This window comes from Urocampus carinirostris, chromosome 14 (genome assembly GCF_059441175.1).
Source record: "Urocampus carinirostris isolate Australia breed hairy pipefish chromosome 14, RoL_Ucar_1.0, whole genome shotgun sequence".
NCBI classification, from domain to species: domain Eukaryota; kingdom Metazoa; phylum Chordata; class Actinopteri; order Syngnathiformes; family Syngnathidae; genus Urocampus; species Urocampus carinirostris.
Genome location: NC_142362.1, coordinates 24,391,553 through 24,414,427, shown reverse-complemented (window position 1 = coordinate 24,414,427; position 22,875 = coordinate 24,391,553). Strand labels below are relative to the sequence as shown.

General features: G+C 38.3%; 1 protein-coding gene across 1 annotated transcript in view; it reads left to right on the top strand.

The window, feature by feature from the left end:
• Window positions 1-22,875, top strand: part of impg2a (interphotoreceptor matrix proteoglycan 2a) — a 46,799-nt gene that overhangs the window by 8,283 nt on the left and 15,641 nt on the right. The window contains exons 4-16 of the mRNA XM_088353148.1: window positions 331-356; window positions 440-472; window positions 1,282-1,331; window positions 1,430-1,488; window positions 2,773-2,928; window positions 4,710-4,768; window positions 4,890-4,910; window positions 10,677-10,909; window positions 11,922-11,932; window positions 16,592-16,778; window positions 19,184-19,812; window positions 19,886-20,161; window positions 22,133-22,352. Of these exons, the coding sequence (XP_088209274.1) occupies window positions 331-356; window positions 440-472; window positions 1,282-1,331; window positions 1,430-1,488; window positions 2,773-2,928; window positions 4,710-4,768; window positions 4,890-4,910; window positions 10,677-10,909; window positions 11,922-11,932; window positions 16,592-16,778; window positions 19,184-19,812; window positions 19,886-20,161; window positions 22,133-22,352 (1,960 nt within the window). The remainder of the gene's footprint in view (window positions 1-330; window positions 357-439; window positions 473-1,281; window positions 1,332-1,429; window positions 1,489-2,772; window positions 2,929-4,709; window positions 4,769-4,889; window positions 4,911-10,676; window positions 10,910-11,921; window positions 11,933-16,591; window positions 16,779-19,183; window positions 19,813-19,885; window positions 20,162-22,132; window positions 22,353-22,875) is intronic.

The following is a 22,875-nucleotide window of genomic DNA, read 5'->3' as shown; positions in this document are numbered from 1 at the left end:
GGGATCTTGATTGGGAGCATTTGGTCTGCATTTATTAAAAAAAAAATTACAACTTTTTGTTAGAAATAACCTAAAGACTTGTTTCTGTTTTTGATATGAATAGAAATTTAAATTTAAATCTTCCAACAGCCTAGATCTAGCCTGCAGGCCTTATTTACAACAAGCCTTGACTAGCGTAAGGACATTAGCATCTAACCTACACCTCCTTAGAAGTGCACTTGAACTCTGCCAATCCTTCGGGTGCTTTAAGTTGAGGCAGATTTCAACAACAACAAACTCAGCGGGAGGCTAATACCCATGCTAACCTTTCCTTCTTTTTCACACTTGCAGAAAATGTCAGTGCCGGGCTTGAAAAGGTAGATCCAACCAGTCCTTTGTCAGCATCCAAACGTGTTTACTTGAATTGTTTTTAACTGTTTACCTCTCTCATAATGTTTAGTGAGCCCACAAGATCTGGACACAGTACATGCAGGTAAGGTCACAACATGAAATCAAGTCAATACTGTTCTTGAAATTTTGGTCACTGTGATTCAGTCAATCAGATTTGAATAAATATCTCTCTACAACTATGCACATTATTGAATATTATGTACCTGTATTTTTCGGATTGTACGTTTTTTTGGCATTGTTTGGCTGAGGGTCACGGCAACTTTTGATGCACACATGCGACATAACGCTATAACACCCCACATGCAAGATAACAAATCTTAAGCCCTGGTGTTAGCAGATAACTCAGTCACTATGAGTAATTGAATTAAAGCATAGTATTCAGTTCACATTTTCATTGTCTCATTTTCTTTGACATTGCAAAACTTGTGTTTGACATCAAAATCTGACTTAGGAAACAATCCCATGATTATTTATATATCATTTATAACAAGATTATCATCCAGTTATGTATCAAATTACTCTCGTTACTGCCCATAACTTTTGTTAAACCGTCGGCATTAACATGATTATTATGTATTTTTTGTGTTACGATTTGGGTTTTAGGTCCTGACTAGGAAAAAAAATCCTATTACTAATTTATAATTAAATTGCTACAAAATGATTTATCAAATTTTCATTTTTATTTTACTGACCAAAATATAATTGTTATATTCTAGGCATTATTATTAACTTTCTGGGATCTAAGGGTACATGAAAAAATCAAATAGTTAGTAATTTATAAGAAAACATATTATCCAATTATTTGTCAAATTGATTTTATTACTCTTACTGGCCGCAATATATTTGTCTTAATAATCCTGTGAATGTAAACAGTATTTAATTTTTTTCCAGCACTCCGGTTCCGGATGTGCCTATCAGCACCAAGGCTCCTACCAAAGAAGGTGAGCATCAATTCCGCCAAAGATGTTTTCTTAATAGTTGTAAAATTATTAGATAGGTACTGTTCATACATTTTGGTTATCATATCTCATCCAATCAGAAGGCTTGGGAGAAACAGAAATGGGCAATGAAGGAGATGCCCTTGTGCCAAAAATGGAGGTAAGTCTCTGTGCTAATTAATAATTGTAAATTTATAGTTTAGTGGCTCTTATCTGTTCTGACTTGAGGACCCACCATTCCACCCTAATGCCAAGCTGCGACCCAAGTCAAGTCCATTTCCCAATGTAACGAATGTAAGGACTGTGCAGTTAAAAGCAGATATAGTAGAATATATTCACCTTTTTTCAAAAACCAATATGACCAGCAAAACCAAAATGACTTCAAGTACCGTACATACTCTTGAACTTACATAGCGACCCCCTAAAATTGCTTTAAAATAGCCACATACTGAGTTCATAGAAGAAGCTCGTACCCAAAATATTAAAAAATCTGAAGGCAGTTTGTGTCCAAATAGTTTATTGTTTCATATTGTTAATTAATTCTTTGTGTGTGTGTTCTGTGCCTCAATAAGAGGCTACCAACAATGTACGAGTAAAAAACAAAACAAAACATAAATGTACAATTTTTAAACCATTTACTGTACATTCAAGCAGTGTTTCAATTGCAGACACTTGTACAATATTTTTTTGCAATAATTTTCTTCTTCCACTATATGATTGTTGTAATTGCTTGGGACTCATTATTATGGGCAGAAAAGGGAAATAAAACAAACAAAATCACAATAAAATGTGATGTGGTCCCTTTTAAACACTATTAGGACAGTGACGATTGACTGAACAGGAAGAAGAGATCAAGCAGGGCAGTATCGCTATCTACTGTGTAATTGACCCACTGTATTTTCGAAGCATTATTTTCCCAGGGCAAAGGCCCGCGACCCACTGAAAACTGGTCTGCGACCTCAATGGATTTTGAGCGGAAGAGGACCCTCAAATGAAAAAAAAAAAAAACAGAAAATAAAATCCAAGCTGTTCTAAAAGCTCTTTGCCCTAAGAGGTGTGGTAATCAAAGAACAGCTACATGGTTGGCCGACAGTTACAACAATGTAATCGGTGCATAATAGTCAAAAACCGTTAGGGTATCATAGTCAAAACAACGAACTAGCCACTTATGCAATCTCCTTCTAAGGTGTCCTATACTAAAAACAGAATAATCTTGAATTGAATTCTTTATTGTCATTGATATCAACGTTGTATGCAACAAGATCAGACATGGCATTCCAGGGTAAAACATGTAAAATAGACTTTAAATAGAAAAAAGATCAAATTAAATAATAAATTCAATATATACATACATATTATCAATAATGTTCAACTTTATAACTTAAATGTCCCCAAAGTCACTTATTTTTACGTTATGATTCGTAAATTGTATTTTTCTTCCCAGCTGGACAACGACATCCCCGTGGAGCCCGTTCAAGCGGCCATTTTGGAGCAGGTGGTGGAGCTGAGCATACTACTGACGGGAGTCGCCTACGACGACGACTTGGGCGACCCGCACTCGCTACACCATCAGGCGCTCAGCGGACAGCTTGCCCAGAAGGTCCCACACACTAGCTTTGTTTGAAGCCTGAATTATGGTGAAAAGTTCAAGGGGCTGAATACTTTTGCAAAGCACTTTCAGATAAAGCTTTAAGTCAGTCCCAGATTTGGAGAAGCTTTAAAGTTTAAAATTCAGAATATACGGTGTAAAGCAGGGGTTTAAAACTCATTTTAGGTCAGGGGCCACATCGTAGGAAAAACTGTCTCAAGGGGCCGGGCTAGTACATTAATGGCATAAAAAGGGTGCCTTAGCCATTGGGCTGGGGTATTTCAGAGGCTCACAGTTATATTACAGTTATAATTCAGGCTTAGGATTCGCTCATAAAATGATTATTGAGGGATTTCACCTTGTTTAAGCTTTAATATCTTGTCGTGTTTTCAAAGGTAGGGTGCGTTGTGAAGGTTAAATATTTTCTCTATTAAATCATTCACTGCCAGTCATTTTTTTCAAATGGGGAGAGCAGGTTGTAGGGAATGTTTACCATTTTGACACATTTTTGAATGCTTACAGGAAATTTTGCTTTGTAGCTATATAGGCATAGGCTCTATCAAAAGAAAGCTTTAAACCCTCATCTAAAATGAGAAAAAAAAACGTTTTTTAGTTTTTACCATAGTTTGATAGACAACTGTTGAACATTGCTAAGTTTCTTGAAAGTACTCGTTTCTGAGAAGACTTCTGAAAATTTCGGTCACCATGGCAATCTTGTTCCCCTCGGCGATCATGTTTTTTGCGGACGTGCACAAACCGTCATCCCTCTCTGAAGAGACGATGACAAAGGAATACGTTCTGTTGAAGCGTTAGCTGCCTAATACTATTAATCCATCGCTCACAACTCTCCCCTCACTGATTCACCACGCCTACTCTCCATTTGGGGCCGCCTACACACACTCATTTACCAGATACAGGAAGCTTCACTATGAAGTTGGGAGTTATACTATGTTCGTCCTTGTGTTTTTGTCAGTGTAGCATCGCAATGGAGAAAGTAAGAACGTCAACCCAAAGCCCAATAAAGATGTAATAATAAGAGTTTATTGGAGAGCCCAAGAAATGCACGTACTTGCACAAGCATCATGAACGAGCTGAATGAGGCTGCAATGATGACACTAGCCAGGAGATGATGGCTGTGAGTGCAAAAGTTCCCAATTCTGTACAGCTCCTTTTTGTGCATTTGTAAAAAAAAAAGCAAAACATGAATTAAATTAATTTCCTCTACGATTTATATACCGTAGCTCAGGGGAACTCACAGAAACTGAAAAAGTGAAAAAGATGGTACGCAAACACTAAGTGCCACTGATTTAAATGATTGATTTCATGATTTAAAATAATTATTCTGATTTTCATTAATTGTTTTACTGAAAATGTTTACCTGAATTTGGGAACATTTCTATTAGCTTTCATATAATTTTTAAATCCTTGTGCTAACCAATAATGCCTTAAACAGCGCATCCGTAACTTTTATTTTACGTAAATTTACATTGTGATGGGTGTTTCCTTAAATGTTCTCTGGTTTACTAAATGGGAGTCAGCAAATACAGCTAGAGGGGTGACAATCGAGTGGCGCCTGGCTTTGGCGACATCAAGTGGACATATTTAGTACTGCAGGTCATTGTTTGACGCGATGAAGCTCATTTTTCCCTTGTGGTTCTCTCGTCATTGTTTCGCTGGCCGGATTAAACATGTTGGCGGGTCTGATCCATTTGACACCCCTTCTCTAATGCTTTAATGTAGCACATTCCACATAAATTGTTCACTGTTACTAACAAAGTGTGTTTTTTTTGTAGATTGCGGAGGCTCTAACAGGACTTCCTGGTTTTAAGAGCGTGTCTGTGATGGACTTCAGGTGTGTTATAATCCCACCTCATCCCATTTGCATGGGCTCTAATTTCCAATATCGAACACACTTTCCCCTTGCAAATGACGCTCTTTTAAAACTGACATTTTCTATTTTTTCTTTTGTAAAGGCCTCACAAGGACCTGCAAGGGTGAGTCAGATTGCTTTCACCTTGAACCCTACCAAAAAAAGTGAACCCCCACAAATCCCTAAGCCTGTATATCCTCATGAGTGTGTGTGTAATTGTACGTGTGCACGTGTTTAGTGGGTCTCGCTGGCTGTGGTGCTAATGGTCTTAGCAGGGCTCAGTCACCTGTTAAGTTGGATCAGCGTGGAGCCCGTTGGGGGCGGTGACCATGACGATTAGAGCTTGAGAGCCTGAAGATGCCTGTATTTAAAAAAGTGATACTCAAAACATTTTCTATTTAACTCAGCCATGTCAAACATCGGCCCATTAGATAATTTGATCCGACCCGTCATGAATTTCCGGGTATGTCCAAAAAAGAAGCGAGTCTGTAGGTCATTTCGAACAAAAGTAAAGATTTTTTTAAAGGAATCCAAACCAAATGTCAAGTCATGTTTATTTGGATACCCGTAAATAACAAGAAGTCTCTAAGGGCTCTACAGACTACAGACTTACTATTACACCACATCATTTACGTGAAACATCGGTAATAACAGAGTGTCTGTTTTGTTGACATCATTCATAAGCTATTGAAAATACCGTAAAATTCAGACTATTAGCAGTGACTGAAATAACGTCTGCATCTTTTACGTCGGGCGCACAACTTACAAAGCGTCTCTGCCCGGGTGGCCGAAAACTTTTTCAAGAAAAAAAATCGTTTGTTTTTACTTTTAATTTTTCAAATCAAACGTTTGCTTCATTCCGATTTGGAAATCTTCATTTGGTTTAGAAATTTCGGAATTTCTGTTCGTTAGGCAATTTGCATATTAGCCAGCCAATCAGAAGCCCGCATTGAGTAGCTTCGTGCTGCCGGACTTTCCCGAGCGTTATAAGGTTGTGCATTTGCATATCATTTTCCAAAGTAGACGCACAGAGAACACAAGAAAAATGGATAGGTGGTTAGGAATCAAGCCAAAACCTCAGCCCAGGAAGAAAGATTCAAAAGAAGCTAACAAAATATGTGACGCTACAAAACGTAAACGTACATTAAAAGCATCGTGGAAAGAGGAGTTCACATGGCTTCTAGCAGACGATGCAACGCTAACATTGCATGAATGAAGATGAGTAAATACAGGTACATACTGATGGCAGATGGAAAACAGCGTTATCATATACATGAGATGAATGATATAAGTAGATTTATAATAAACTTAAATTTAAAGTGTTGTTCTGTTATATATGCTGATAATCAATCCTTAATACTTTGCAACAATGGGTTTTGTACGATTAGTCGTCTTGTTGTGTTTCAAGTTGTGAAAAATGGGGCAGGCAACTTTATGGCTGGGCAGGCAACTTTTCAGAGTGGTCTGCCCTGGTGTCCGGTAACTTTGTGTTTCGCACACTGCTATTAGTTGCGACTTTTTTCCCAAGCTTTCCACCTTGCAGTTTATGCAATTACGCGGCTAATTTATGCATTTTTTCTAACGGCTGCCAGGGGCGCCCAGGTAGTGAATGTTGGAATGAGACACGTGGAATATATGTGTCAAGGCAGACGCAGGTTTAATGTTTAAAAGTGTAATAGGTGCGCGCTATTGTCCGTATTTTACGGTAAGTGGGTTTTAAGCCTAGATTGAAACAATTAATCTGAAGTTGCAGATCAGATTTTAGCAGGCAGCACATTCCCAAGCACCGAGGCCCGAATGGAGAATGCTCTCAAACCACCTTTAGAGGGCAATAGTGAGTTGGTTCAGCTGTAACACTGCGTTCACTCTACTGTTAAAATAAACATGTTAAAACATTCAATGCCAAACATGAAAATCTTTATTTCCCATTTACTGTGAATAATTGCCTTGTGTTTATAAAGTATCCCTTGTTTTTGGTGTTCATGATATGTAGGGTAGGTTGCTAATGTACATTAAAGCATAATACTGAGAAACAAACCTGAAAATTTGGAGGCGACACTGTTGACTGATCTGGCCTGCCTAAGAACAAAAAGCCAAACTAAGTTCGACATCCGATTTAACTAGTTTAAATACGCTTCCCTTAATAATCACGAATTTTATCACTATGTGGTCCATTTTTTTAACGAACAATATTTTCTTTCAAGGAAATAACCTAAAAATAATGTTTCAAGATGATAAACACTCTCCTTTCTGCTTTTTAAAATGTTACGATTTGTCGTTTTTTCTTTTCTTTATTGCCACCGTTTTATACTTTAACTTAATTTTTACATATAGTGCCTTGCAAAAGTATTGACCCCCCCAAAATACTTTTTTGACATATTGTCATCTTTCAGGCTTCAAACTTGATAAAAAAACAAAAGTATTGCCTAATAATCAACAACATGTGAGACATAATCTTGAATTGAAACCAAATGTATTCAACTATGTATATTGTGCTAAGAATAGAAAAGTAGGGGTTGGAAAAATACTGGCCCCTTTTGAGTTACTATTTTTTACAACCACCTTTTGCTGCAATCACAGCCACTAGTCTTTCTGGATATGTCTCTATTAGTTTTGCACATCTTGAAACGGAAATATTGCCCAATCTTCCTCGACTTTCCACATTCTTCAAATGCAGCAGCTGATCTGAAATTTTAGAGGAAGTAGAACATTATTTTCAGTATTTTTTAACATCAAAGAGCTTGAGTTTTGTATTTCTTTTACTTAAATTTACATCTCGGGAACCTCCTGCGTGGGTTCAAATCCAGCTACCGGACTTCCTGTGCGGAGTTTGTATGTTCTCCCCGTGCTTGCGTGGGTTTCCTCCGGGCACTCCAGTTTCCTCCCACATTCCAAAGACATGCATTTCAGGTGGATTGGCTGGTCTAAATTGTCCTTAGGTGTGAACGTGCGAGTGAGTTGTCTGTCCCTGTGTGCCCTGCGATTGGCTGGCAACCAGTTCAGGGTGTCCCCTGCCCACTGCCCGATGATTGCTGGGATGGGCTCCAGCACCCCCGCGACCCTACTGAGGATAAGCGGTGCAGCTAATGAGATGAGAGATGAGATGAGATTTGTGTAACAACAAAGTTAATATTATTGCAATAGATTATACAGGCACTCCAAGATAAACAAGATAGACACGTAATAAAGACTTAAAAGAGAAAAATGAGGAAAGAATGTCAGGAATATTAGTCAAAAATATTTACAAGGTAGTGCTTGAAGACTTGCCTAAGTTGTAAGTGCGATTTCTTTTCTAATGATGGTGCATTGTAACAATAGTGCAATAACATTTAGAAGCAACACAATTCTCAAACAAGTTGATAAACACCCAGATTTCATTACATCTGGCAGGATTTACATTTTTTACAGTTTTGCGTGCTTCTTTAGCATTGTGTTGGCCCTGGGGAAGAAACTTTCTCTGAGCCTGTTATTCCTTATTTAACAGGACCTCGGGTCTAAAAGGTGGTAGCTGGGATGAGAAGTCTTTTACAATGTTGTTGGCTCTGTTGCGATATTGTGCGCAGGCAATGTACTTCACACTGGGTAGAGAGCAGCCAATGATTTTCTGGGCTGTTTTAATTGCTCTCTGTATGGTTTTCCTGGCTATTGCCATATTCAAGAATACCACATTGTGATGTCGTATGCTAGAATGCTCTCCACTGTGGCTTTGTAGAAGGACACCAGCAGTTACTGTTCCAGGTTAATCTGGAATGCATTGTAATGTGAATGATAACAATCAAACAAAGTAAAAGAACAAGTATTTTCAGTAGAAAACATTGCTTTGTTTAGTGAACGTTTTTGCCAAATTTTTCGCAGTTGTGACTTCACCGACTCAATAAATTTGTACAAAGATAAAAAAAAAACTTGATTGCGTTTTAATTGGGTACATTTATCATACTGTTGGCAAAACAATAGCTGTTAGCGTTCCGTTCAAACCCTCAAACTCTATTATGATGTCTCCAAAACCTTGTGACGATTAAAAAGGCAGAAGTAAGAGTCAGTCAATGTCTCCACTGTGTGCAAAGTAGGTCAGAATAGACACGTCCCAGTCGTCATCCCTGCCTGATAGATGAGTATTTTTTCTGTAAAGCCTCTTTGGACACATCCCGCTCCATTAGCACGATACTGATCATTGTGCTGACTTGTCTTGAAACGCCGCCCTGGTGGGAGTCAATAGGCTGACCTATCTGTCACGCCTGAGCAATGAACAAGTCTTTTAACAGCCTTGACTATGTGCAGTTATGTGATGAGACACTTCAATGTCGTCATACAGTCTTTTTGTTTATGCAAAATGCAAATAATTTTCTGTATATTTCGGGTAACAGGTGATACTGTCTACCGCAATGGCTGTTTTGCTTTTGGAAGGTGGACTTGCCAAAGTAAATTGGATCTCGATGGTGATAGATTAATGAAAATTGTGCCTAACGATTGTGGTACGTAGATAAGGGTTTTGAAAGTGTAACAATGGCTGTTATGAGCTGGGATCTTCACACAATATGCTATGGCTTATTCATTGCACCTCCAATTGATTATTCACCAAGTAATTTATTATTAAATGAGTTGAGCAATTACTGGTATTTTTACCATTAATCATTTGGATACTCTGAAATTCAAATTAATTTTAGCTTCTCACAACTGTATAATTTCTAATTTTTATTTTTTTAAACTTCTTTCATAATATAATACCTATTATTTCTGTAATCAACTGATAGTCCCGTGGCACTTGATAGCAGAAATGGTCACTAATCAGTTTATAGTTTAATAGAAATTCAAAATAATGTACTTGCAAGGAGAACTGGAGACAAACCAAACCTCCGATTGGAATGTCCAACCTTTTCTAAAAGCCCTCCCTTACAGCTTTTCTTTTCATTAAATCTCCTAGGTTACAAAAAGCAGATCCACCTTTAAGGGTGTGGGAATCAAAGAACAGCAATATTATCAACTAATAGTGACGATGAGATAAACCGTGCATAATAGTCAAAATAGCAAACAACAGTGAGCAATAGTAGACAAAATAAAGAACGCTCATCTTTCATTTTATTATCAAGAACTAAAAGGTGGAACATTGATATTACCATTATCCCATTGTAAGTCAAAATGCTGTATTTGGATAAATAGATCCTCACACTGATCAGTCATTGTTTTCTGCTTTTTTACAAGGAATTTAGAATTACTTGTATCAGTACTTTGTAATGATAGCACTTATTTCTCAAGAATGTTGTATTAATATCAGATACGTTTTTAGTGGTGATCACCTGCAAAGGAGATTGAAAACGTGGCCAATTTGTTATTTAGTTGATTATTCCTCTCTGTTTTTCATTGTTTTGACTATTATAAACTCGTAACATCGTTGTCACTGTCGGCCTATAATGTTATCCTTTAAATTCCACACCCTTTAGGGCAAATCTGCTTTTGTAACCTAGGAGATTTAATAAAAATAGAGGGCTTGGGAGGGCATCTAGAACAGATTGGAATTTCTTATCTGAAGGCTTGCTCTCCTGTTCTCCTTGCAAGTTTGAAATCGATAGAGGGGAAGTCTTCAATGACTTGTAAAGCGCTATATAAATGCAGACCATTTGCCATTTGCCATGTCCTTTCCTTATTTTGAGTGTATACTAAACTTTAAATGTATCAACATTTGTTTGGATAACTTTGGTTAAAGAAAGAAAAATCCTCTTAGCTGTCAACATGACTTTATTACCGAAATCGAATCGTTTCAAGCTTTTATTTTCAATTAAATTTTATTGTGACAATCAATGTAAGACTCCACACCTATATGAAGACACTCCACATCAAAACCTGAGGATTAAATAAAATTTCAGGGAACTAATAAAATCTGTTGTCCGTTCAGGCTTGACGGCATTGTGGTGGACTACGCCGTCACCCTGGTAGTAAATGACTCGGGCATCAGCAACGACCAGCTGGACTACCTGACCCTGCAGTCCAACCAGGTAGAGAACTCGTACCGCGAGGTCAAGGAACACCCCACGCTAGTCTACGCCATCAGCGAACTCAAGACCTTCGTGACTGAGGACCTCCTGAAGGGCGCTCTGGAGAGCGGTAAGACGCGCCTGCATCGTGACAGTCCGACTGTCTGACTGTCCAACGCAAACTTTAGCGTGTTACCCGAGATGCTCGGCCCATGACGACACCACGCTTTGGCCACTTGAGAAAACATTCTTACTTGCTCATCTGTTTCTTATTCGTCTGCTGTCGTTCTGCAGAGCGGTGAAAAAAAAGAGGGCCACATTTGATGAACGAATAACGGGAATCAAGTATTTAGAGACCGTGTACCCTGACTGCGCTGTGGTTTGCGTCCTAGTTGCAGATTGCACCACAAAGCAATAGAGGACAGGCAAATGGAAATGCAGGGGAGTTTTTCTATGGTGGTTAAGAGTGACATCACACACGTGCTTGTGGTTTTCTTTAGTTTCAGGATGAAAATGGTGAAAGTAAGAAAATGCCAGACCAAACCCAACACAAAAATGATAAAGGAATAGTTTCTTCGAGCCCTTCTAAGAATTCACATACTTGCACAGGCAACAAAGGGAGCTGCAATGATGATTTCAGCCAGAAGATGGTGTCAGCAAGTAGAATATTTTTCACACACACCACCTTTAAGGTAAATGAACAAAGCAGTTCAAAAGGAAACTACGGTCAGGTAGTTGCTTGTAGTCCTAAAATAAATCCTTGAATTTTAACCAGGTACTATAGTTTATTAAGCCAGACTAAACCTTTCTTTTGTGCATTGGCAGACAAGATATGCTCTGATTTAATAACCAAATCGTGTTTAAAACACTCTAGTTTTCACTTTCTGAATTTCTAACAAACTCTGGGATGTCTTGTGTCCAGTTTCAAGTTTTACTTGTTTGAAGTGGGGATGCCAAACATCTTGACAATATTCAGATTTACTAGGCTGAGTAAAAAATTCTCACAACCTTACTGAAATTACACCAACTGCCGCTCTTCAGGTGTTTTCAGGAAGATAAACAAGGTTGAAAATGTTATGAAATGTTGCTACTCGACCGTTCTCTTGTTCCTTATGATGCCTTTTCTTTTGTAGTGCCTGAGACGCCCGAAACCATCCACGCCGCAGGAGAAACTTCGGTGAGTCGTCCAAATAAAGGATTAGTCCAGTCTAAGCTCATTAGACGTATTTCCATCTTTTTTCCAATGATGCTTATCAAGTTAAGGGTCATGAGTGCCTCCTATGTGCCAGGCATTAAAAATCAATCTGGCTCCCAATAATTTGAAATGTGCAAGTAATTGCGTTATTAAGAAGCTGGAGAGAGTGATGAGAAAGCCAGCTCTCACTTGGCCATCAAAATTCTTTTTTTTCTGACCGCTCAATGTGTAACAAGTCAAAATGAGTGTTAGAGCAAAAGCTAGTTTTGAAAGGACTCATCTAACTTTTCCATTAGCGACACTGGTGCACCTATTTGGACACACAGCATAAAATTTGTTATCGTATAATGAAAAAATATGTATTGCCCTATTACCGGGGTGGGGAAACTTACTGAGTTGTTGGCCTCATTGGGTTCAATCATTTTGCACTGAGGCAAGGGCAAGAGGAAAAAGTGATTGATATTATTATTGTTTTTTTTTTTTACATTAATCCCTTGTTTAGCTTCGTTAATAGGGACCAAAAGCCCCCAAGGGTCAAACCCACCTAAAAATGATGTCTTTACCGATGGAGAATATACATCTGTAACAAAATAACTATAGATCTACAAATGAAAACACAGAACACAGAATTGCATTTGAATACATGGTCTTTGCTAGTATTACACCAAATTGGAGTTAGCTGCATGCTAGCATCAGGTATCCTCGGATTGAACCAGATTTCCGCGATGATGAAAATACAACCGTCCTGAATAAAGCAGTTGTCCACGAGTTATAACGGCAGGTAATTTGTTTCCTGGGTAATAGAACTGGCGTTGGGGAGATACAGGCTCTGCAGATGTTCCTTGTGAGGGTTGTTGTGTAGCCCTAGCTATGGCAGTAGCTTGGACCTGCTGCAATACTGTTATCTATTTTTTTTCTGCTGCTTCAGCCCCTTCCCAGGCCCGATAACAATCCACAGAGCACCCGCTTTGCGTATTTTGATTTTCCTCTGATTCAATTGATGACTTTCTTTTCACTGTGAAGAGCCGCTAAAAGCTATCTGGCCCCTATTGTTTAGCTTGGAACCATTGACTTGTGTACCCTGCTTTTTGACTGACATCATACACCAAACTATCACACTCAGTCACGCCCACCCAATGCACAAAGCCCTCCCTACCCTGCCCCTATGATAGCATCTTGTGTGTGCTGTCTGCTAAGAACACAATAATCGATATGTTGATATCAATGACATTAAAGATAATTTAAATTCGAAATCCCTGGAGCAGTGATATACAGATAATTGAAGCTCAAAGTTGCAAGGAAATGCTGTATACAATTGTTTTTGTACACTAAAAAATATTTTGGGGGAATTTTGTACAGAGGCCAGGCTAAGAGGAAAAACTGATTGATTGACTTATTTATTTTTGTTTATGCTGATAAGGTTTCGAATCCGATGCCTCGGCATCTGCTAGTGCTCACCATTTCTTTGCAATCTTCTGACTTTCTTTAGAGTTTGATTTGATTGATGAATGTCTCTTCAATGTAACGAGCTGCTGTAACAGTCGCCATACTTCGCAGTTTGTTTTGGGTGGACGCATTGACTTGTGCGCCCGCCCACACCGGCTGTTTGACTGAAAGCATAGACCAGCTGATCACGGTCCCGCACACAGTCATGCCCACCCAACACTCATATATATATATATATATATATATATATATATATATATATATACACACACACACACCCTGCTCCTGTGATAGCATTTGCTGCGTGCTTTCTGCTGCAGAACACAATGCACAGTACTTTGATCTCAATGACAATAAAGACAATTCAAATGATTGAAGCAGAGATACAGCGAGGGATAACAGAATTGTGAAGTCAAGTATCTTTTCGGTCTCTTGAGCTTGGGCCTAATATTTTTGAATGTACATATCCAATACAGTGTGCACGTGTGACAGTAACCTGAAGCAGCAGCTCACCAGCTAACAGGGATGAAGCAGATTAGTTTATCGTTACAATAATCTGCTGCTATTTTCAAGTCAAATAATAACCTCTGACTTGACTTGCTCTAAGTGACGCTTACGTAATAAATTCGTCCAAAGGGGGAAAAAAAGTCCCAAAGTGCTACAAAATAAAAACTGAAAGCGAATCCTTGATTCGCCTGATTACGGTGCTTTTTCAGACAGTCCACGGAAAGTATTATTTTATTGCTATAGCGACAGTGGCGTCGTGTTCCATAAACGTTGGCTTGAACACAAAAATAGATCCGCTTTGTTGGCTGCTAAAAGGAGCTGTGATGTAAACGGAATTCTCCTACAAAGGAAAAGTGACATGCTATACATTAAACTTGTCGTAGGCAAAGCTTGTTACACTGAACAATTCGTGGCTCCCCTTATTTAGTCAGGCAATATCCGAGTTAGGATCCACAGGGCCCCACGGCTATATTCTCTATGACTTTTTTTGTTTGAGTGTTTCTAAAGCCGTACGCTTAGGTTCTTATTCTCTTGTTTGACACGTCGTCTCAACAGCTTTAGTGTAGCTTTCCGTCATTCATCTCAATTAATAGCAAAAGCAGAGCTTCTCCAAATCACCCACCAGGCCTGAATTGTGTCAGTATTAAAATTTAGTACTTTATACAACCATTTCAATCCTTGCCAATGTATTACAAGCACATTAATGAGTTTGCAGATAAATTATCAAACAGTGTAGCATCTTGCAAGCATGTGAAGACATTTCGTGTCTAAACGAGTTGCATCACGGGAATAGACACGCAAAGTTCAAATGTCATCGTTTTTTTCCCGATGGATTCTTTCAGCGAAACGACCATATAAAGCGAGGGTGGGCATACTACGGCCCGGCGGGATTTTCACTCTGGCCTGCCGAACATAAATGGTCCTAATATAATAATACTAAATAAAGTACTTAGAATATTTAAAACTGCATGCTTTGTCACAATTGTCCCGTTGTGTGTACTATACAAAAAAACCTACCACAAAAATAGCACATAATTACTACAAAACTACATCTAATTTAGAGCTTAAAAACACAGATCATTTATGGATATTGTTTTGCTATTATTTTGAAAACTAAAGAAATTCTACAAAACTACTACAGATATAGTATGATACACAAATACTCCAAAAATACTGCTCGAGAAATACTATATAAATACTAGAAAACAGTAATACAATAAACATATCACATAAAGATTACAAAAATATTACTAAGAAAACACTACAAAAATCATAAAACAAAATTACTACCAAAATACAACTACAGTAATGCTACATAACTAAATTTAGCACCAAAAACGGGGATCTAATGTTTCATTTTATTCTTTAAGAAAAAATACTCCAGACATACTACAAAAACACAACAGTCATGGTATGATATGAAAATCATACTACTGTACAGAAATGCAACAAAAACACAACTACAATAGTGCTACCAAAAAAAAACTCCTACAGAAATACTACAAAAATACAACTACTTTAATGCTACAAAAAATCCACTACAGAAATAATACAAAGATAACATTACAGTAATACTACAAAAATATGACTACAGAAATACTAGAAAACTATATATCAAATAAGTGCTTGAATAACAGGAAGATGCAGGTCTAATATATTATTTTTTTTATATCCCAAAAATAAATACTACAGAAAAAACTACTATACTAAAACTATAATACAAAATTCAAATACAGGAAATATTACAAAAAATTACAATAATAATCAAAAACATCTACAGAAAAATGACAAAAATCACTCTACGGAAATACTATAAAGATACAACTACAGTAATACTACAAAACTACTACTAAAATACTACTACAGAAATATTAGAATAGTATATATATCAAAATTTGTGCTTGAAAACATGGATCTAAGCTATTTTGCTTTTATACTGAAAAGCAAAAATACTACAAAAAACATTACAGTAATACTATACTACAAAATGCTTCCACAGAAATACTATGACAAAAATACTACAAAAAACAACCACAGTAATACTAAAAAATAACACAGAAAAATACAAAAATACAACTACTTAGATGCTCCAAAAAAATTTACTCTGGAAATAATACAAAAATAAGACTACAATAATACTACAAAAATACTACTACTGAAACACTATAAAACTGTACAACCAAAATTAGTGCCTGAAAACAGGGATCCAAGATACTATTTTTCTTTTACACTGAAAAGAAAAAAAACACTACAGAAATACTACAAAAAACAATAGAGTAATACTAGACGACAAAATGCTTTTACAGAAATACTACAGAAAAACAACTACAGTAACACTCAAAAATAACACAGAAAAATACTACTATGGAAATGCAACAAAAGGCCTTCAATAATACTACAAAACTAAATATCTAATGAAGCACTTAAAATTGGGACCTGAAAAATAATTTTTCCGTATTTGTTGCATTTCAACCCCAATTTGATGAAACGATTCTATGTAAAAGTAAAAATAAATGCAACACGTAGGTGTCTGTATGCATATTTATTCAAATGTTTTCAATCCAATGTGGCCCAGGACTCCAAAGATTTGCCTGCCACTAATACAGAGCTTAACTCGAAAGAGATGCCACTGGCCCACGACGATCTTGAATGTTGGTTTCAAACCATTAATCTTTATTTGCGATGCAGAAGGAAGCTGCAGAGGTTCTGATTCCGGACGACATCATGGACGATGTCAAGCGAGAACAGTTGCTGCCAGAAAACGCCGAAGTGGACGACACGCTCCAAACATCCGAAAGCGACATTGTCGTTGTGGAAGAAAGTGTTGAAATTTCCCCTCCTGATTTGGTTGTGACGTCTACACCTGAAATCGGTGGTGAGTCTTCATTTCCAAGGAGACATATTACTCGTAATTTTGATTACTCTTATTTATTGTTTGCACTAAAAGGTGCACCTGCATTAAAAGGTGCACACTCCAAAAGTAGTCTTTGGTCATACATTTTTTTCAAACACAGTGCCTAGTAGATGTATTGGCCCCTCAAAAAACCTTTTGGTATATTACCACCTTCAGGTTTCAAACTTCAAGCTAAAAAACTGAATACATTTTCTAAAAATCAACAACATGTGAGATACAACTGTGAAATGGAACCACATTTCCTCATCATTTTACTTTATATTTACAAGGAGAACAATAAAACAGAAAAGTATTTGTGGCAAAAATATTGCCCCCCGTTTGTTCAACTCTCTAATGACTTCTGAATAATCCAATGTCGACCTAAATGACTGACAATGACAAACAGATTGTGTCTCAATTAAAATCCACTTGCTTCGTGATGGGCTCAGAGGTCTGTGAAAAGGCCACTGGGGTACAGACTGCATTATGAAAACTAACCAGAGACTAATCAAGAGACCCATGATCACATCGGATGACCTGCAGTCATACACAGCTAAGGTGGAACAATCTTTGCGTAAGTCGTACTCTGCATAAATCTGCCCTTTATGGAAAAGTGGCAATCCCTTTCTAAAATAATTCCTTAAAAAGGCCTGTTTGGTGTTTGCAAAAAGCCACATGGGGGACACATGTGTCATGTGGAACACTGCTTTGTCAGATGAGACTAGAATTGACCTTTTTGGGCTGAATGCAAAGCGTTACGTTTGGCATAAGTGTGACACTGCATAAAACCCTAAAAAAAACATGCTTTGGCAAACATGTGGTGGCAGCATCATGTTCTGGGGTTGCTTTTCTTCAGCAGAGTTAGAGTTCATGGGAAGATGGATGGAGCCAAATACAAGTCAATTCTGGCAGAATATCTATTAGAGTCTGCAAGAGACCTGAAAATTGGGCGCAGGTTTGTGACAGGATAACGACCCTGAACATAGAGCAAAATCTACAATGGAACTGTTTAAAACTAACAAGATAAAGGTCTTAGAAAGGCCAAGCCAAAGTCCAGACCTCAATCTTATAGAGTATCTGTGTAAAGATCTGAAAAAGTTTGTGCACAAACCATCACTATCAAGCCTCAAGGAACTTCGTGAGCTGTTTTGTAAAGAAGAATGGGCAAATGTTTGTTTCAAGATGTGCAAAATTTAGAGGCATGCACAAAACAGCTTGTGACTGTGATCACAGCAAAAGGAGGTTCTGCAAAGTATTAACTCCAAGTGGGTCAATTATTACTACTTTTACTTTTTACCATTATATTTATTAGCACATATAAAATGTTGAATACATTTGGTTTCATTTCAAGACTGTGTTTCACATGTAGATGATTTTTTGTAAATATCATGAAGGGTTTTTTTATCTTTAAGTTTAAAGCCCAATTTCGTTGTCACAATATGTTAACCCATTTTGTAACAATGACAATAAAGGTATATTCTATTCTATTCTATTCTAAAATTTGGCAATATGTCAAAAAGTAGACCAATACTTTTACAAGGCACTGGACAAGGCGAACAGGACTAGAAGGCGCATGGAATGAAAAGTAAGAGATAACTGTATTTACTCTAACCATTGCGCATTTTGTTTCCGTGTGCATTTTATACACTAAAAATAAATATTAGTACAATGATTGAATAGTCGCAAAATGGCGCTAGCTAAAATCGCATAACATTGTATGCATTGGGAGTTGAACTCATGTTGCAGGCGGAGAGACCACCAAAATGTAACTACCAGACATGCGAAAAGGCATTCAATTTTGTCTCATCATCACACTATTTTTACTCACAGTGACAGAAAAGACATTGATTTTAATAAAGAGCACAAATACATGAATTGTCATATAAATTAGAATTTTATTTCAATACTGGTAGGTCAAGAATTTTTTTTTTTTTTTTGCTTAACATAGGTGAGGCTGACACAAATGTCCGCCATCTTGCTGCTACAGGTACCCAAATACCCAAAAACCTTGATAAAGGCTAGACAATTTAAGAAAAGTTATGCTTTAAGGTCACTTTGAGTCTTTGTAGTTGGTATTTTTAGATTAGTTTTAGGTAAGGCTCATGTTATGCAAATCTATTGTCTTGTATTTTACAAATGCTTGTTTATATGATAGTTCTTGTATTTTATTTCTTTATTCAAATAGGCATTGAATTTTTTTCAATGAGTGAAGTTATTTTTACTGCAAGGAGGTGGTAAATAATACACAATGGTTTTACTTTTTGCAGTTTAGTAGACAAGCATACAAAGTTCTTGTTTCGCTGTTAATAATGATCGCTTCAAATCTTACACTGTGAAGACCTACCCATCATCTCACACGCTGAATCTCATACAGTATTTTTTTTCAGCTATAATGGAGGAAAATCTTCTTTTGGAGAACACTGTCCAGACCACAGCAGCAGTTCAAGACCAGCAAGAGCCTCCTCCTTCCAAGGATCAAGATGCCGTTATCCTGCCTGAAGTTCCTGTGGTGGTGGAGGCCTCAGGCACGGGTAACCTGGACAACCTGATCTGGCCTGATACAACACTGCCGGCAGAATCCACCCAAGATGTTGTTGTTCTGGAAGAGGAGCATCTGGACAATGGCGTCAGCACCGAAGACCTCCTTGCTAGCGAAACCACAGAGGTGAACTTGGTAAATGAAGCAGCTGAGGAAAGAAATTCCTATATTCCTGAAGATGTTTTGGTTGAGGAACCAAAAGAAACAGAAGCACTAACTCCTGAGGAGGGAGCAGGCTCAGCTCCAGGGTCTCTGGAAGAGCCGCCAGAAGCTTCTGAAATCGGCAGTGATGATATCGCGGATGGCGACATTTTGCTAGTTAACAAGGATGACCCTGAACCATCAGGCAGCTTTCCTTTGAGCCCCGCCCAACCCACTGCCATGTCAGCTGAGAAGGAATCTCCCTTCACACGCGTGGCCGATGTTAACTCTGTTTTCGACGGCCAACCCGGCATTGTCGTGCCTTCACTCGTGGAGGTAATTCTGAACGCGGAGTAGGAGGTAAGACTGGTGGATGGCTGACTCACAAGAGATGACCGTTGTTCCTTAGATCCAAAACGGTGAGGAGGATGACTCCCCCATGGAAGACCTTTCTTACGACATCTTCCAGTACGGCTTGACCAACCACACTGAAGAAGGCAGCACAGGATTCCCGTTCAGCGTATCGCATGGCACTGATCAGGGCAGCATCGCCATGCCGGCCAACCCGGGACGAGCGCTCATGGTCTTCTTTAGCCTGAGGGTGACCAACATGATCTTCTCAGAGGATCTCTTCAACAAGAGTTCCCCCGAGTACAAAGCGTTGGAGCAACGCTTCTTGGAACTGGTATGCCTCCAAAACAAATCTTAGTAGTGGCAGTGTTGGGCGCGTTAGTGAAAAACATTAATTAGTTAGATACTTGTTACTTCATTTCAAAAGTAATTCAACTATTATCAGACTTTGTCTGATGTGACGTCGGTCATTTCATAGTCAGTGATCGGCGTACGCAGTGGATCCCAGTATTTAATGTGTATAAATGATAATATCTAAGCGGTTTTAAATGAACAGATAACTTTATTGTATGCGTTTTTTTAGTAATTAGATACATTTCCACGGTAACTAATGCGGTCTACATTAACCGGAAGTTTGTTAGTTACTGCGGCCGCTTTCCTGGTGCTTTCTTTAAGTACATCACAAGCGAAGGTGGCGTTTCGTCAATAAAGTTTAACTTGTTAATTATGGGATAAACAGGATATGCAATTTGTGATCTAGTATATATACTAGTTTATACACTATAGTATATATAATTTATGCAACGAGTGGTGTAATTTCTAGTTGTTCCAAGTTTTCGCAGGGAACATATGGAAATGACGTCACTCGTTTTATTGGTTTAATATACTGAATCACTCATTGTATATCCTCTATATACCATTATCTCTCACATCTGAATCTATTTCTATATGTAGTGGGTACGGGGATTTTGACTTCCTCATTGATCGCCAACATTCTGCATCCACCTTTACAAGGTTATGCCATGAATAGAACTCTGCATATAATAATTGAAACATTCTTCTACTGACTTTTGAAGTAAATTTGCATAATCCGGAAGATATTTGCTCCGCTTGTGATACGTGGATACCGTAACTGTGGTGGGCGTGGCTTAGCGCTCGCTGTCGGATCTTTAAATTGGCAAGCTGCTGGATGGATCTGGCATTGGTGACTAGCCAGGCTCAGCAGGGGTAGCTTGTGAGAGTTGTGAGCCTAGCCGTAGCAGTGGGCCAGACCTGCAACACTGCGATTTCTTTCCCCCTGGCGCCGCATCAGTTGATTCCCAAATGCGATAACAATCAACAGAGCGCATGCTGGTGATCGCCATTTCTTTGCATGCTCCTGACTTTCCTCAGAGTCTGATTTAATTGATGAATGTCTTTTCAATGTGACAAGCCGCTAAAGCTATTAGTTATAGCCATTCTCAGCTGTTTGTTTTGGTGGCCAGTTGTGTGCCCTCCCACCCGGCCATTTCACTGACCGCATACACCAGCCTATCAGTCACGCCAACAGTCAAACACACGTGCACACACACACACACTCTGCCCCGTAGTAGCATTTGCTGCGTGCTCTCTGTTTACCACAACGAACAGTAAATTTACATCAATCACAATAAAGACAATTTAATTCCAAATCCTCGACAATGAACCGACGATAAACGAAGCGCAAAGTAGCGAGGGGTCAATGTTCTTGTATAGAATCGACCTCCGGTTTGTTTGTTTGTACATGATTCAAATTGAATCGTTTCTTCCGGCGCCGTCACGAATGGCAGCCACTCCAGCAGCTCCCGTGTTATTTTCGATTGTTTTTCGATTGTTTTCAGCTCAGGGATGCTGCTGGAAATGTGAATTTCCCTTCGGGGATGAATAAAGTATCTATCTATCTATCTATCTATCTATCTATCTATCTATCTATCTATCTATCTATCCTTAAACTGTAATAATTACATAATAAAAGAAATGGAAGAAAACTGGACGCCAATTTATGAAAGCAGTGAAGCCTTCATATTTCTTGGCTTGAGCAATTGTGAAAATTTGCAAGTGAATACTTAGCTGAGACACTCTATATCTATTTTGTCTCTGGGCTATACCAATCTGAGATCTTCTCAATTTCTGGGTACTGTCCAAGACATTTTCCTTTTTCTTCAGGCATTACAAATAAAAAGACCAAAATTCGGCACACTTTTACTGTAAATTCTGTGTTCCTTTGTAACGCGTTAGTTCCAGTGTTTTATGTCTTAGCTTACCCACTCATTTCTTTTCCTTAAAGCTTGTGCCCTACCTCCAGTCCAACCTGAGTAACTTTGAGAACTTGGAGATCCTGAACTTCCGCAACGGGAGCATTGTTGTCAACAGCCGCATGAAGTTCGGCAAGCCGGTGGCTCAGGGCGTCACAACAACAGTCTATTTGATTCTGGAGGACTTCTGCAACACCGCTTACCAGACTATGAACCTGGCAATTGACAAATACTCCCTGGATGTTGAATCAGGTTGGTTGACTTTGACTATCACCCTGGGGTAAAAGTAGCGTTGGGCAACATGGCGATAATAGATCATTAGGTACTTAAATGTAAATGTTATCTCAATGAGTGGAAATAGTCTTAGGTCTTCTATAGCACTGCATATTTTGATAGTAAAAATCTGTTAAAAATATTTTCAAATAATTATTCTAATACTTAAAATCAAAGGCTTAGTTTTGACAAAGACGGTGCGTGTCAGCACCAATATTAAGCAAGTATTATCTTGTCCCCACAAAAACGTTATGATCACTTTACAAAAAGCGCTATGTCCCCAACAATGCTAAAGCCATGTCTACAATCTTACCGAATAATTAATTTGTTGCATAGGGTCCATTCTGTCAAGACTTCAGGGCCAGAGTTCAGCTCCCCTTTTATTTGGTAAAGTCCGCATGACCTAAGCTAGTAGCACAATTCAAGTGTTGTCCATTGCTGACCTGGTCGATTGGTTTGTTGATTACCGGTAGTTTCCATTTTCTTATTTTGGTGAGATTGT